Below are 15978 nucleotides of genomic sequence, written 5' to 3' on the forward strand. Positions count from 1 at the left end.
CACAATCTGCTTTCCATTACAGGGGTCCTCAAACTACAGCCGGCGGGCCAGATGCGGCCCTCACCAAGGGCTATGAAGTTTCTTTATTTAAAGGCCCACAAAACAAAGTTTTTGTTTTCACTATAGTCCGGCCATCCAACAGTCGGAGGGACAGTAAACTGGCCCTCTATTTAAAAAGTTTGAGGTCCCCTATATTAAAACATCAATCCTCTTGACATAATCTATGATCAAAATTGACTTTCCTATTGTTTCTCATGCATAAAACTTTGTATACATCTGTACATATGCACAATCTTAAAAAGACCTAGGAAGTTCTCCTTTCTCATTTTTGCTTCTTAGAATCTGTAATTTTTCTCAAAAGTTCATCAAGCATCAACATAAGATTTTTCTTGATTCTCCAATTGATTCTCATATAGATTCTTGTATATCTTTCTCATAATCTGCTATTCTACTCTCCCTGGGAATTATATTTCTCACATATAGATCTATATTTGAAGTTTATTTGTATGTGTACATATCTCCTTGCATTTATGTGAAAGCTCCTTGATAGCAGAGACTGGTACTTTGTGAATGGCCAAGTTTTCACGTGATACTCTTCCATTTCAAAAGGAAAAGTCTTTAAAAAACAACAACCAATTAAACTCATTCTCAAATAATTACCCATAAAGGTCATCAATCAAATCTCATTTCATTTTTGGGGAAAACATGACTATTTTTATGCATCTTGTCACCTTGGCTATTTATTTTAAAGCAAAATGTCTCATAAACATATTTAAACTTACTAAAACTTTGTAGGTTCAAATACATTTAAAAAATTTTTTTATTATTATTGGATCTGATACTTTTTTTGCAAATTCAATAACCAATGGTTTACATTTTAAGTCATTGCCAGAACTAAAGACCAACTCTGGGCACAGGTGAAAGAACAGATGCAGTGAATCAAGATTATTTTGTTGGTCTCAGAAATCACACTAGATTGAAAAAAAGGAGAGGAGAGGAGTAAAGACTGAATTATTTATTTTTATTTATGATTTAGAGGAATAATTATTAAAAAATTATTTAAAAAAAAACACTTCAATAGCATTTACTAGCATGTTTCTTTCATGGACACCATCCCTATACATTTCTCAGAAGAAAAATCAACAAGAATGTTTTCCCTAAATACAATCTTCACTTCTTCTTCTTGATAAAAAAGAGGCACAAGGCTGCCAGAAGAGACTCCTTTCTGGATTTAACCGTCAGGTTCGAACTGGACACAAGCCAACAAAGGATTAGCAAAGCAAAAAAGAAGTCCTGCTGGAATACCAACAGGAGCAATTTATTGGAAAAGACAGATCATGAGTGTGCACAAAAGGGCTTGCCTAGACAAAAAGGATCACCTTTTCATGAGATAAGGTTCTATAAAGAAGAGAATGAGGTTATCTGAGAGATCTGGAGGGGGCAGAAAAGGAGAAGAAAAGAAATTCTCAGACAATGGCTTCTTTTTTTCCAGTGAGTTATAAGGTTCTTATCTGAATGGGTATTGTAGGTCAAAGGGTAGTGTAGGAAGCCTAAATGAAGAATAAAAAGCACACAGAGATTTAGAACAAGCTGTGGGGAGTGGAATGCAAAGAGATTAGGAAGACATAAAAGGATTCTCTTTTTTGAGAGCCCAGCTGATACTTTTTAATCTACATCTGTTAGGATTATCAGTTTTGGTGAAGGCAGTAACAAGATGGGAGTAATCTAAAGCTGAAGTTTGGGAAGACATGACTAGTGACAGGACCAGAAGGTAAAGGATGAACTGAACTTAATGGGGGTGAAAATATCACTACAAGGTGGAAACAGGGAAAGTAGCGTGACTAATGTAAGGATGATGGTTTGGGAAAGAATAACAGGAAGGGGGTGATTAGATGCAACAGTAGAGATGAAGGGCAGCTAGGGGATGCAGTAGCTAAAGTACTGGGCCTGGAGTTTGGAAGACTCATCTTTCTGAGTTCAAATCAGACCTTAGACACTGTGTGACCCTAGCAAGCACTTAATCTTGTTTGCCTCAGTTTCCCCATCTGTAATAAGAGCTGGCAATAGTCATGGTCATTATCCATCTAGATTTCCAGTATCTTTCTCAAGAAAACCCTGGAGTCATGAAGAGTTAAATATGATTGAACAACAAAAAGACGTTAGAGGAAAAGACAGAATGACACAAGATTTTGATCAAATAAAAGAAATTTTGGAGCTCATAAAAATGAAACTGAGACACTTGTGAGTGAAGGCAAGATCTCTAACACCTGCACACAAAGATCTGTAAGGCATAATTTGACAAACGATATACAAGAAGTACAAGCAGAGTGAAAACATCAGAAGTGGGCCTTAATAAGAATAGGAGACAAAAGCAAAGACTGGTAGGGAGGAAATTCCAAGCAGAGGGAGTATGAACAGCCATGGGCAAAAAGGAAGGTTACTGTGATATCTGGAGAATGGCTACTACTCCAGTTTATGTGGAACATATATTGTTGATATTGTAAAGAACTGAGAGGTAAGGCTGCAAAGAGGCTGGGTCCATTTTTAAAGATCTTAATATTGAGCTACAAGTTTGAACTTTACTCTGTTAAGAAAACTGAAAATCATCATAGGTTAAATAGGGACATGTTTATGGTCTTATTATGTTCACCTGAAAAGTGCATATGACATCAGGACTAGGTGATATTTATATAATATTTAAAGTTTTACAGAGAGGTTTTGTGGAATAATGAATAAAGCAACTGGCCTTATAGCCAGGAAGACCTGGGTTCAAGTACTGCATCTGCAATAATGACTAAGATCCTAGACGTAAGATCACCTAAACTATCTATGCTCTAAGCAACTAAGACTTGAAGTTTCAGAGAAGGGATGATATAGATTAATATAGAATTCTCTTGATCAGTGAAATCTAAGATTCAGTCTTAATCCCTTTTAAGATTTCATAAAAAGTGTTTTATACACTTTGTCTCATTTGATCTTTCCAACAGTCCTGTGAGGTAGTAAACACAAGTATTGTTATAAACTTTTATACAGTAGAAAAAAAAATCTATTATTATCTTATTGGGAAAATAAAAAATCAAATGCTTCTGTTTGAGAGACAATTCAAATCCAGCTTTCTCTACTCACTTAAATCTACTATTTTTCCCATTACATTGCACTGTTTTTCCATTGAAGAGTTTGGATCTACTCGTTTGAAAACTGTACCATAGAAACATTAATTATCTGGTCATGGGCGTAGAGTGGTTAAAGATTGAAAAGACTACTAAAATAGTAGTAAGACATAAGACACTAAGATAACTCAAGCTTGGGTAGTGTAAGTAGAAATGAAAAGGAGTGAATGGCTCAGTGAAATTTAACAGATATAATATAAGAAAAGGCAAGGGATTATATGTGGGGGAGTAGAAAGAGGAGCCAGAACTAAGAACCAATCTGAAAGCTTATAGCAAGCTAAAATAGGAAAAAGGGAACTTTTTTGATTGATCTACTTGAAGTTTTTCTTCATAATGTGAAACAGAAAAATCTGACAGCATATTAAAGTGTTATTATAAAATAAATACCCAATGTAACAAATGACAGGAAATTTTTTTTTGTAGCAAACATTTTTCCAACTTAAAAAAAAACTAAAAAAACAAAAAAACATGAAACAGTTACCAGATAATATGAATTCCTCAGCTCTTTGATTAGCATTTCACCCTAAAATAAAAAACTTTCCAAAAGCAAAGTGCCTCCAAACTGTTTTCAACATTGTTATAATTTAGGTGCTTCAAGTTTCTGAAGTTCAGACTAACTAGAGACAGTATAACTCCGAAGTCCAAAGAGACAGTATAAATCACCACAGGAAATTTTTCAGTATCAAATGTGAAAATACCTAAAGGAGTATTTATTTCATATGCTAGGAAATATTCATCAGCATTAAAAAAAAAAAAGTATAATATCACTATTACTCTAAATCTTTTTTTTTGGTTAGATTTCTTAAGATTTTTTTTAGTATAAACTCAGATCACAAAATATGGTTTTTTATATTCCATTAACATGATTTATTATTCATAAGACAAATTTTGATTTTAACTACCAAGCAGCCTAAATCCATGATTATTAACTATAACCAGAAATTCATTGTAATTAACATTTCTTTCATTAAAACCACTATAAGTCACCATTGTTAAATAAGCATCCCTTTCACTATGAGAAAATGCTTTAGAAAACTCAAAACTAATTGTGTGTTAATTTTGGTACTGAAATATTTTAAACATAATTTTAAAAATAATCATCAACAAAAACACTTTTACATAGGAAAAAAATCCCCAATAATATGAGAATCAAAATCCACCCCCATTATTAGTTCACTATCAGAAATGAAAAAAGCATTAAAAAAAAAAAAAAAAGCAACAAATGAAAATGTTTTACAGACAATTTTTAGAAATTATAACAGAATAATAACTTACGCTGTATGTGAATTAGCTGCTTTGGCATCTTAAATTCCCCAGGATATATAGATTCATAGTAAGCAATATTACTCTCTGCCTCTGGGACGGGAATAACCATATTATCCCTCTTCTCGCCATATACCTGCTGTGCTGAAATAGCCCGCTGGAGATGATGTTCCTAAAAACAAAGGTGAAAAAACAGAAAAGCAAATTATATTTAAACAGGTCATACCAGAAGTCTGATATTCTGCTTATTGTTTTAAACAGAGTTAGAATGCTACAGTCAGAGCAAAACATCATAGCACAGAAAAATGATTAAAACCTAACAGCAACTTTTGAATAGCTATTGGGATTATCCACTTTGCAGTTTACATGGATCAGTATGTAGGGAAGATGACTTGCTTATGAAATTTGAAAAAAACTTAAAATTTGTCAAGGTTTGATGCCCACACACTCTTTACCTATATAGATTCCTGTTGCTAACATTACTTGGCACTGGATTTTACTTATCTTTCTTCTCCATTCTACTTTAACAGAGAAGTCTTTAAGAATCAGACTACTTTCCTTATGCTAGGTAATGTTTAGAAAAAGCTGAACAGGAAAGGAGGTGGGCACTTAGAGAGCAATGAAAAAAGCTAAGAATTCTAAGTAGAGGGAGAATAAGTACTGCATTCTACCAATAAGGAGGTAGAAGCAGCAAATAAGACCAGCATAAGAGCAGATGAGAAGCAGTTATGCATATATCAGTTTTTATATAAGGAGGGATTTCTGTTTTGAATTGTGAGCCAGACTTATTCCAAAACCAAAATAAATACAAGACTATTCTTCAAGAATAGGAAGAGAATTTTCATCCTCCCCTCCCACCCTACTTTGATCTGATTTTTCTTGCACAGCATGATAAATGTGGAAATAATTTTAGAAGAACTGCTTGTTTAACCTATATTGGATTATTTGCGTCTAGGGAGGGGATGAGAGTAGTGGAGGAAAAAAATTTTGCAATACAAGGTTCTGCAAGGCTGAATGTTAAAAACTATCTTTGAAAAATAAAAAGCTATTTTTATTTTTTAAAATAGGAAGAGAGAAAATGTATTCATTAGGTACAGATTCCAACCATGTAGCTGGATCATCCGTGTGCTTCATTCAAAATCTATCTAACTCGTTCTAAGAAAGATCATACAACCACCTAAATCATCATTGAAGTTTGGGAAAACTAGGCATACTAATAAGATATTAACTGCAAATTGTTTAATTTAATTCTAATTAAGATGAAGATGGAGTTGGTCTACAAGCATTCATTTGCTATAATAATTAATATTTTGTGAATCCAATTTTAAATAAAGATTAATTTTCAGCAAATATATCTCAAAATTAAAGAAGCTAACTTTTGTTAAATTAGCAATTAAAAATATTTTAACTTAATCACTACATAAAATACGTGGTTACAATGATTAGAGTTAATAATATGCAACGTTTATGTAGTTGGATATTGTGGCTTCTGCAGAGACAGCTGGCACAGGGAGTCAAGAGAAATTGTTCAGTCATTTTCAGTTATGTCTGACTCTTCATGATCCCATTTTGGGTTTTCTTGGCAGAGATCCTGGAGTGGTTTGTCATTTCCCTCTCTGGCTCATTTTACAGGTGAGGAAACTGAGACAAACAGGATTAAGTAATTTGCCCAGGGTCAAGTAATTTGCTCAGGATCACATAGCTAGTGTCTGAAACCAGACATTCCTGACTCCAGGCCTGGCACTCTATCTATAAACTGTGCCACTGACCTAAAATTCCATCTCTGCTAAATAATGGCTGTGAAACCCTGGCAAGTGGTATCAAAATAAAGTGGAAACATAATCCCACTAAACAATACATAAGGCTCACATTGATACAACATATTGATACTATTTACGTATTTTTTATTTTATTAAAGACTTCCCAGTTGTAGTTTATTTTGGGGTTTGGCCTCTTGGGAGCCCTATGTTTTCACACCTCCACTCTAGGCAACTATCTAAGATTATAAATTGTAGAGAAGGTGCCTCCCTGCACTGGTAAAGGGAGTATCCTTATCAAGGAATGTTCTATACTAAAACATTTCTAATAGCAAGTTAACAACAAAAGGAATTTCTCTAGTATTACAAAGACAAAACAATTTAAATGACTTCCTAACATTTCAACTAAGAAGTTCAAATAAATTACAATTTACCAGGCTGAAAATAAAGAAGGACTTTAACATTAATCATAGTTATATAAAACACAGCCTAAACAGGACATTAATATTTCTTCAAGCAGAGTTATATTAGCAAGAATTATAAAAGGCACAGGAAAAGGCTGTACTTCTTTTACAAGTCTAACTTTGAAAGATCACATGCACTAATAAGTTCTATTGCTATATTTTATAAATAGCCTTTTTTTCTTTCCTTTCCACTTTCCCTCTCCCTTTGATACCAATTTTTTTTTCTTATTGTCTTCATGTTTTCCCTCCTCTTTCCTCTTCTATTGGGTCATTCTTCCTCTTTAAATCACACAATAGATGGCATTATGTACAGAGGCAAGTCAGGAGGACTTGAGTTCAAAACTAGCCTCAGACTCTAGCTACATCTATTTTTACTATTTCTTCCCTTCCATCTAAACATTTCCTTTTCTTCCAAACCCTTATGGCTTAGCTACCCTCTCCATCTATTCATCATTTAATTTCCTTCTATTGAGTTTTTATTCATTTCATCACTGTCTTAAATGCAATTTTTTCCTTTATATGTACCTATACAACACTCATTTCTTCTCAATTCAACAAACCTTATGTATCATGCATGTGTTAAGCCCTGTGCAGCCCAAGATAGAAAAGTGGCATAGTCCCTGTTCTTTAAGGGTTCATAATTTAATATAAGAATATATGTACATATTAAGAGTACAATGTAGGTAGAATATAATTAAAAGTGTAGATGAAATCCAATATTCTCTAAGAAAACTTGAAAAAGGGAAGATCTTTCAAGTGGCAGGAGAGGGGCAGGAATAAAGACTCAAGAAAGGCTTCAGAATAAGTAGCACATGAACTAAATATTAAAGAACATACTAAAAGGAGTAAAAATTCAGACATAAGGAAGTTTAGTAAAAGCAATCAGGGAACAGCTAATATTTGTTTTGTATGGAATATAAAAGTCCATAAAGAAGAAGTTAGAGTGAAACAAGGCTTGAAAGATTTAAGAAGGAGTCGGTGGATCTTTTAAATACTAGGCTAAGGAGTATTTTGTAGGCAACAAGGAAGGCAATTAAGGACAAATGAATGAAAATACATTCATTAAAACAATTACTTTGTATCAAGTACTATATTAAATGGGACACAAATAGAGAAAAAATGACAATCCATCTCAAAAAGTCTATACTTCAATAGAAGACAAAATACATAGAGTTCTGCCACAGTCTAGATGGAAAAGCCTGAAGGTCAGATGAGAAAACCTAGGAATCCTTAGAATCAACAAAGATTAACATTCTATTTAAATCTGAGCATCACAAAGTATTATTTAGGCAGTTAAAGATGTAAAGGAGAGACTGAAATAGCAAGACTGTAAGCACTGCTGAGAAGTGTGCCTCAACAAGCACGGTAGCTGTTGTGAATAAGGAGCAGGAGACAGGTGAAAGGCCCACCCCCACTATGAAAACAGAATTGGGAAATGTGTAACAAAATAAACAAACAATACCACAAAACAATGTTAATATGTGGTTTTCTAAGTCAATCTACCCTATTTCTATCCAAGTTCAACACCAAAGGCTTAGAGTTAAATTAGCCATGTCCTGGCAATTGATTTTAGGTGAGAAATGAGAAAGAACGAAGAATGATAATAAAGTTTGGCGTCTAGATGACTATAGGATGATGATGCTATTAACAGAAGTAGCTAAATTTAAATCTGAGGCTGAAATGAAGGAAGAGATCATAGGTAGATTTTGAATTGTTGATAAGTCAGACAATTCAAGACAGATAACACTGTTAACAAATACAAGTCAAGAAAGTTAAGGAAGGATAAAATTTGGGGTTTAAGAAAAAATTGATATGGATCACCTGTTGTAGGACTCCAAGATCTCAGTGAGGGAAAAGACTTCAGAAGAGCTATGCCCAGGTGAAGCCATAACATGTCCTTAAAGAATCCTTTATACTATCCCTAACAAATAATCATCTAACACAGCCTTTGCTTGAAGATCTCCAAGGCACATTATGTCCCACACAACAGTATATTTCACTTTTTGGAGGACAGTGTTGGTCTTCCACAATTGGTGCCAATTATGAGAAAGCTTTTTTTTTTTTTGCATTAAATCTGAAACTGTTCTAATTTAATTTCTTCTTACTCTTAATATTTCTTCTTTCCTTTGGGGACGTGTATCAATTTACCAGTCTGTTCCTCTTCTGCTTGATAACTCTTCAAGTATCTGGGTACAGAGATCACACATTGGGTCATCTCTTCTCAAGGCTAACCATCTCTAGTCTCCATGTCCTACTACTGATTTCCTATGGCATGAGTTCACAGTTCCTTCATGATCTTCTATGCACTCCAGCCTGTCAATATCCTTCTTAAAATTTGGTATATTGGAAATCTATCACAAATAAAATTTTAATATGGAGTGTAGCCATCAGGGCCCAGGTGAAGCCAGATAAGATAGACAGCATGAATCTCTAGAGGAATCAGATAGCATGTTTTCATGAATTACTCCAGTAGTGTTTGGTCAAAGGCAGATGGTGGAAGTGATCCAGATTGAGAATTATTAGGGCTGGATAAAGGGCAGAGGAGTAAGAAACTTAAAACTAGAGAAGAAAGTATCATTGTGGCTATATAACTATAAAAGTATAATCAAAACAAGGGTAAGATGGAAGAATATGGAAGTTGGGACCAACCCAAATGACACCAAGCAGGCATGAATATTGGATTTCGGTGAGGCACAGCTATGCAGTCATCAGCCTCACTCTCTCTTCCAGTCGTGGAGTCCGAGCCAGTTGTTTGGCCGTGAGCCCTGGATGCCAGGGGATCCTGTGGCCTTTTTAAGCCAAGGTCTGGCAAACTGGGCCAGCTTTGGCCGCTATTCTTCCCTCGCCTGTATCCAGAGTGAGCCTCCGGGGCCACTGCCAGGCTTGCCTTAGGTCTTGTGCTGATGACTCCAGTGATTCTGGAGAGAATGAGGATGATGACTCCATCTGCTTTAAATCCAGCCTTCCCCACCCCCTTCAAACCAAGCCACCACCCTACTGTTATCACTTTGATTAGGAAGGATGAACCACTACCAGAAGCCACAAAGATAAGAGGCTCAGAGGAAAGCTGGAGGGGAAGAGAGGGTCAGCGTCGTGGGAGTTTCTAGCAATACTAGGGTCTAGAGTGACTTCTCTAAGCTGGCTGCAGTAGAGAGAAAGCTGTCATGAGACTTGAAGAGGGCAGGACATTTAAAACTGTGGGTCATGACCTCATGTGGGGTCATTTAGCTAAATGTAGTAGTTATGAAATTATGATTTATCAGTAAATGTTTTCATATACTTATTTTATGTACTTATGTAAACCATATAAAATTTCTCAGGCAAAAAAGGGTCATAAGTGGAAAAAGTTTAAGAAGCCCTGATTTGTACACATATTGAAGTCTCCAAAAATAATGTTGGTGTTGGGTTGAAATAAGACCATACAACAAGTGCTGAAGACATTGAGGAAGATAGGAGAATGTCCTAAGGATTGGTAGATGATCAAAATAAGATGTAGAGAGGTGGCACAAATTTCAAAGTACGGCTGGTTGTTGAGTGAAAATTATTCATGGGCTAAACATGAATACCCTTTCTAGGGCCTTAGAGTAGTGCAGGCATGAATGAATAAAACATTTATTAAGCACTTAATATATGAAATGCCCTGTGCAAAGGGGCTAAATTTACCAACAGAAAAGACCGTTCCTCCTTTTAAGGAGTTCATGGCCTACTGGGGAAATAGCATTTACAGAAGATGTCAATTGCAAATCTCATGATCTGTAGGTTGCAGTAGAAAGGCAGATTTTTCTGTGTCTTCATTACTACTGAAAAGATGAACCAATTTCTGGTATTGCTTTTGGTGGCTTTTCTAGATCATCATTAGCTATGGGCCACAGTATGGGCAGGAATAGCTGCCAGGCTGTATCTTCACAGGGGTTGCTTCCTTGGGGGTTGGCTGAGACATTGGGTGAGGTGGGAAGTATGGCTGGTCCCACAATTCATGGTCCTGGGCTGCCTCATTAACCTGAGGGGAAATGGTGGTCAAGGTGTCTGATGTATATGACACATGCTAACTCCTGCCCCTCTGACAGGCTGACTTGTTGGTTCTATGGGTAGCAGCTGGTGGGAATGGTTGGGCGGGTTGAGCTAGAAACACAGTTAGTACCACTCTAGGACCTTTGTGCCTATCATGAGAAGTATTGGCATGACTATCATGCCTACTATCATGACAGTATTGGAGATGAGGGCACGAGATGCAGTAAAGATCAGGTTTCAATCAATGTCATGACTAACAGGCATAAAAAGGAAATTTGTTAACAACAGATGGGGAAAAAAGAAAGACTCTATCTCCCCCCCTTTTTGAGGGGAGTTCAGTAGGAGGAGAAATTAAAGGAAGAAACATAGCTGAGGTAGATATAGATGAGAGTATGAAAGCAGACTGGAAAAGGGGTTTTCAAGATGATGTCTCCGAATGACAGGAATTATGACAGTGCTTATTAGAGACTAACAAGGGCTAATATTAAATACTGTGGGGGAAAAAAATCAGTTTCAAATTTCTAATGACAGTGGTAAACTGGAATCTTCTTAAATGTAAAATGTGCAGAATATAGTTTGAGTCATGTTCACTCTGGACTGAACTATAGGCACCTGACTATAATATAAATAAAAGAAAAGATCACAAACAGGTTTTGTAGAAGGAAAGCAAGAAGGAACAAGTTAAATTAACATGATAAATTTATTAAATACTTGAAACATTCCTCTTCTGTTGTGTTTATAAAGTGCTTGTTTAATTAATGTTTTTGTTATGTTCAATATCATTTTTTTTTTAATTTTAAAAGACTTTAAAAGTCCCTAACTCCCAAATGACAAAAGCATTTTCAAGAGAACATGCACTTTGAAAAGAGATATTCAGGAGAGAAAGTCTTTAAAATAAAAAAAAATTGAGGCCATCATGACAAAAATGACAGGTAATAGGGTTTACAGAAGATGCCCAGTCTTTGGTACAGTAGTCAAGAGTTGTAGAGAAGAAGATAAATAGGTTAATATTTCTGAGGAAAAAAGCTTTCATCATTCACTCTTTTCTCATCAATCTATGTGCTTTGTGGCCTGGGATCTTAACTGTTCCTGCAAATATTTAGGTCAACTTACACTAGCAGTTTCTTGAGGTGATGGTAGTGGTATTGAGTTATGGGAGGTCATTACCCATTTCCACACCAAAGGAGTATATAAAGACTTGATACCATCGCTGAAGAGGTTGTCAATCCCTGAATTAAAAGCCTTCCTTTATTATAATTATGGCTTAAGCATTCTAAACCTCTAAGATCTATACTATCATTGATTTAACAATTATGCTTTAATTGAATTCAATTTATTTTATGATCAAGGTATTTTTAGGCCTGTTACATGGACTATTGTTGGAATCTTTACAAAATGCTAATTCATTAGAGTTGATAGATTATTGATCTGATCTTACAAGAAGATGTTTTGGGCCAGAACTTGAAACAAGGTACTAAGTAGAACTAATTAATATAATGCTTGTGTTCACACCTTTACTCATTGGAGTTCACAAGTATGAGAGATTCACAAAGTTAACTGTGTAACTTTGTGAATTCACACCTCCCTTGAAGCTCTTAGGGCCAGAGAGCACTATGGGAGAAAACCCATAATCCCTCTCTCTCATATCCCACAATTCCTCTCTCTCTTGTATAAAAGAAACAGACAGAGGCTCTTGGACAGATTTCACCGGAATTACATGAAGAGTGGAGCTGTCTGGAGGCTGAAGAAAGCAGAAGCAGAGGCAGAGGCTGAAGGACAAACCTTTGGATTTGGAGACATTCGAAGGGAGCTCTTGGAATCAAGCAGAGAGATAGGCCTGTAAGAATCTAGCTATCCGGGGCCAAGGAAAGAGACAAGACTTGGAAGGAGAAATAAACATTTGTATTTTTACCAGCTGGCTGCATTTGGGGTAATTATTGATCTGAACTGATACTAAGGCTGCCTCCAAGAAAACCTCACTCGAGAAATCTGTTCTCTCCCCCAGAGAGAACTATTCTACTTATTTTTAAAAAAGATCACCACATTTTGGCGCCAACTAGCTTTAGGAAATTTTATAAGTATTAAAATAAGGAAAAAGAAGAAACAGCAGCAGGGAGAGGTGCCAACTATACTAAGTGAAAAGGAGGAAGAACCAGATAAGAATGGAGTTAAGTACAATTCTGAGTGTGATACTTTACAACAGGAGGAATTAGATCATTCCACATCTCATGACCCTCCCCCCTCAATTAACCCTTCATAGGGTAGAGGAAGAAGGGAGAGGAAGAGGGGCAGAAACACAGTCAGCCTCTCCTGTAAAGCAGAATTTGATTAGCAAAGCAGAAGATTAGAAAAAAGCATTAATTAAGGCAAAAAATGAAGGAGAAGATATATCTGATTTTATAAATGCATATCCTGTGATTGAAAAGCTTGATTCTTCAGGTTAAAAAGAGAGAAAATACACTCCTTTTAATTTGGAAAAAATTAAAGATTTGAAAAAGGGTTGCACTCTTTATGGGGCTACATCCTTTTATGTTAAGATGTTACTAGATAATTTGTCTTATGAAATCTTAACCCTGAATGACTGGAAATCCATAGCTAAGACATGTCTAGAACCTGGACAAAATTTATTATGGCTTTCGGAGTTTCATGAATTATGTAGGATTCAAGACCAAAGCAATAGACAAACAGGAACTATTGGACAAATCACTTTTGACCAACTAGCTGATGAAGGTCAGTATGCAGAGAGTTCAGAACAGATTTATTATCCCATAACTGTGTATGAGCAAATTTCTAAGGCTGCAATAAAAGCTTGGAATTCTCTCCCTGGTCAGCAAGATGGAAGTAAAGCTTTTACAAAAATAGAGCAAAGTCCCAATGAACCTTTTGCAGATTTTGTGGAACGTTTGCAAACAGCTGTAATAAGAACCATTGGAGACAATGCAGCAACAGAAATAATGACTAGACATTTGGCTAAGGAAAATGCCAATGAAATTTGCAAAAGAATTATATGGGGACTAGACAAAAATGCTCCTTTAGAGGAGCCACAGTGGGCACAAATGCTTATTATGGCCAAATTATGATGAATGTGGGAAGACAGGGTCCCTCTTGGCAAGGAACTACTAGAGAAATTTGTCGATGTTTTCAGTGTGGAAAAGTTGGACATTTGAGAGCTCAATGTAGACATGGAGATAGAGTGAGAAGACAAGGTGAGAGAAAACCCAAAACCCCATTGTCCATAATGTAACCAAGGCTTTCACTGAAAGGACAAGTGGGGCATGATAGCAGCTGAGGTTACACCCAGAGAGACTTTAGAAATTCAGGACTCTGATGTCATCAACCAACAGAAAAGCAATCAGGATTACAGTTGGGGAGGTTACAGGCCTTTTAACACAACAAGGCAATATCCAGTGCAAGCAGCTCCAATGTCATTACCAGATGATGAGGAGAAATCCCAAAAGTGGTAAATAGAAGGGAATTAGATAGGTTAACTGCTTGGGGAAGAGGGTCTGCTTATATTTCCATAGGTGGAGAAGGAATCAGATGGCTGACAATGAGACTGTTAAAAGAACTTAAAAATCTTCAGCTTTCAGTTCCTGAAAACCCAGCAACAATCATTGGATTTCTTGAGATGAAATAGAAAAAAACTTCAAAACAAAGGAGAATTAAGAAACATCTGACACTGAAAGAGCATGGCTGACAATGAGACTGTTAAAAGAACTTTTTCATTGGATTCCCTAACAAAAGATGAGACTGTTTTAGTTCTTGAAAAACCAGCAAGAATCATTGGATTCCTTGAGATGAAAAATTGTTGATGAGACTATTGCAGTACTTCAGAGCTTACAGGAATTATTGGATTCCTGGCACATGAACTAATGGACAATGGAATCCTTTTGGACTATTTCTAGGACTTATGGACATGTATAAAATTTCAGGTTGATTCATGTTATTTGTTACATTACTAGTAGCCTGTGTTATAATGCTATGTGCTTATGTATTTTATGTAATTGCAAGAATCATTGGATTTCTTGAGATGAAAAATTGTTGATGAGACTATTACAGTACTTAAATTTTCATGTTGACTCATGTTATTTGTTACATTACTACTAGCCTGTGTTATATTATGAGCTTATGTAAATTATGTGTAATGCCTCCCATATTGATGGATTTATGTATACCATGTATATCTGTTTCAAGTTCTGGCCCATATTGATGGATTTATGTGTACCTGTTTCAAGTGAGCCCCTTCAGAAACCCGCCAATCTGATTTGATTTCATATTTCCTTTGGTGTTTTCACCTCCCTTCCTGAGGTGTCAGGGAAGGCGTGATCACCTTTTTGGGGGGGTTCTCACCTCCTTGATTAGTCAGAGAGGTCATGACCACCCTATGTTCTAAAACAAAAGAAAGGGGGAGATGTTGGAATCTTTACAAACTGCTAACTCATTAGAGTTGATAGATTATTGATCTGATCTTACAAGATGTTTTGGGCCAGAACCTAAAACAAGGTACTAAGTAGAACTAATTGATACAATGCTTGTGTTCACACCTTTACTCATTGGAGTTCACAAGTATGAGAGATTCACAAAGTTAACTGTGTAACTTTGTGAATTCACACCTCCCTTGAAGCTCTTAGGGCCAGAGAGCACTATGGGAGAAAAACTCATAATCCCTCTCTCTCGTATCCCACAATTCCTCTCTCTTGTATAAAAGAAACAGAAGCTCTTGGACAGATTTCACCAGAATTACATGAAGAGTGGAGCTGTCTGGAGGCTGAAGAAAGCAGAGGCAGAGGCAGAGGCTGAAGGACAAACTTTTGGATTTGGAGACATTCGGAGGGAGCTCTTGGAATCAAGCAGAGAGATAGGCCTGTAAGAATCTAGCTATCCGGGCTCAAGGAAAGAGACAAGACTTGGAAGGAGAAATAAACATTTGTATTTTTACCAGCTGGCTGCATTTGGGGTAATTATTGATCTGAACTGATACTAAGGCTGTCTCCAAGAAAACCTCCCCCGAGAAACCTGCTCTCTCCCCCAGAGAGAACTATTCTACTTATTTCAAAAGATCACCACAGACTATGTGTTACATGGACCTTTAAACTCAGTAAAACAGTCAATTCACTAAGCTTCCTCTTCCACATATCAGAAACCTGGGTTTTCTGAACTGCTTAATAACAAACATTAAGGACCTTTGTTGTGTGTGTGTTCAAGGCCCTATGAAGTAAATAGAAAAAAAAAATCTGGTAAACACAGATATTGTTTTCAATGAACTTGTTACCCTGGTTTTGTTAGTTATCTGTGCGAAAAAAACCCAAATGG

The 15978-nt window shown here is 36.1% G+C and overlaps 1 protein-coding gene across 3 annotated transcripts in view; it reads right to left on the reverse strand.

Annotated features, from left to right (window-relative positions):
• The window catches only part of EPC1 (enhancer of polycomb homolog 1), a 101994-nt gene that overhangs the window by 26367 nt on the left and 59649 nt on the right, over window positions 1–15978 (reverse strand). For all 3 annotated transcript variants that reach the window (XM_051961894.1, XM_051961893.1, XM_051961895.1), the window contains exon 2: window positions 4446–4605. In XM_051961894.1, coding sequence (XP_051817854.1) covers window positions 4446–4605 — 160 coding nt within the window. The remainder of the gene's footprint in view (window positions 1–4445; window positions 4606–15978) is intronic.

This window comes from Antechinus flavipes, chromosome 5, assembly GCF_016432865.1.
Source record: "Antechinus flavipes isolate AdamAnt ecotype Samford, QLD, Australia chromosome 5, AdamAnt_v2, whole genome shotgun sequence".
Classification (NCBI taxonomy): domain Eukaryota; kingdom Metazoa; phylum Chordata; class Mammalia; order Dasyuromorphia; family Dasyuridae; genus Antechinus; species Antechinus flavipes.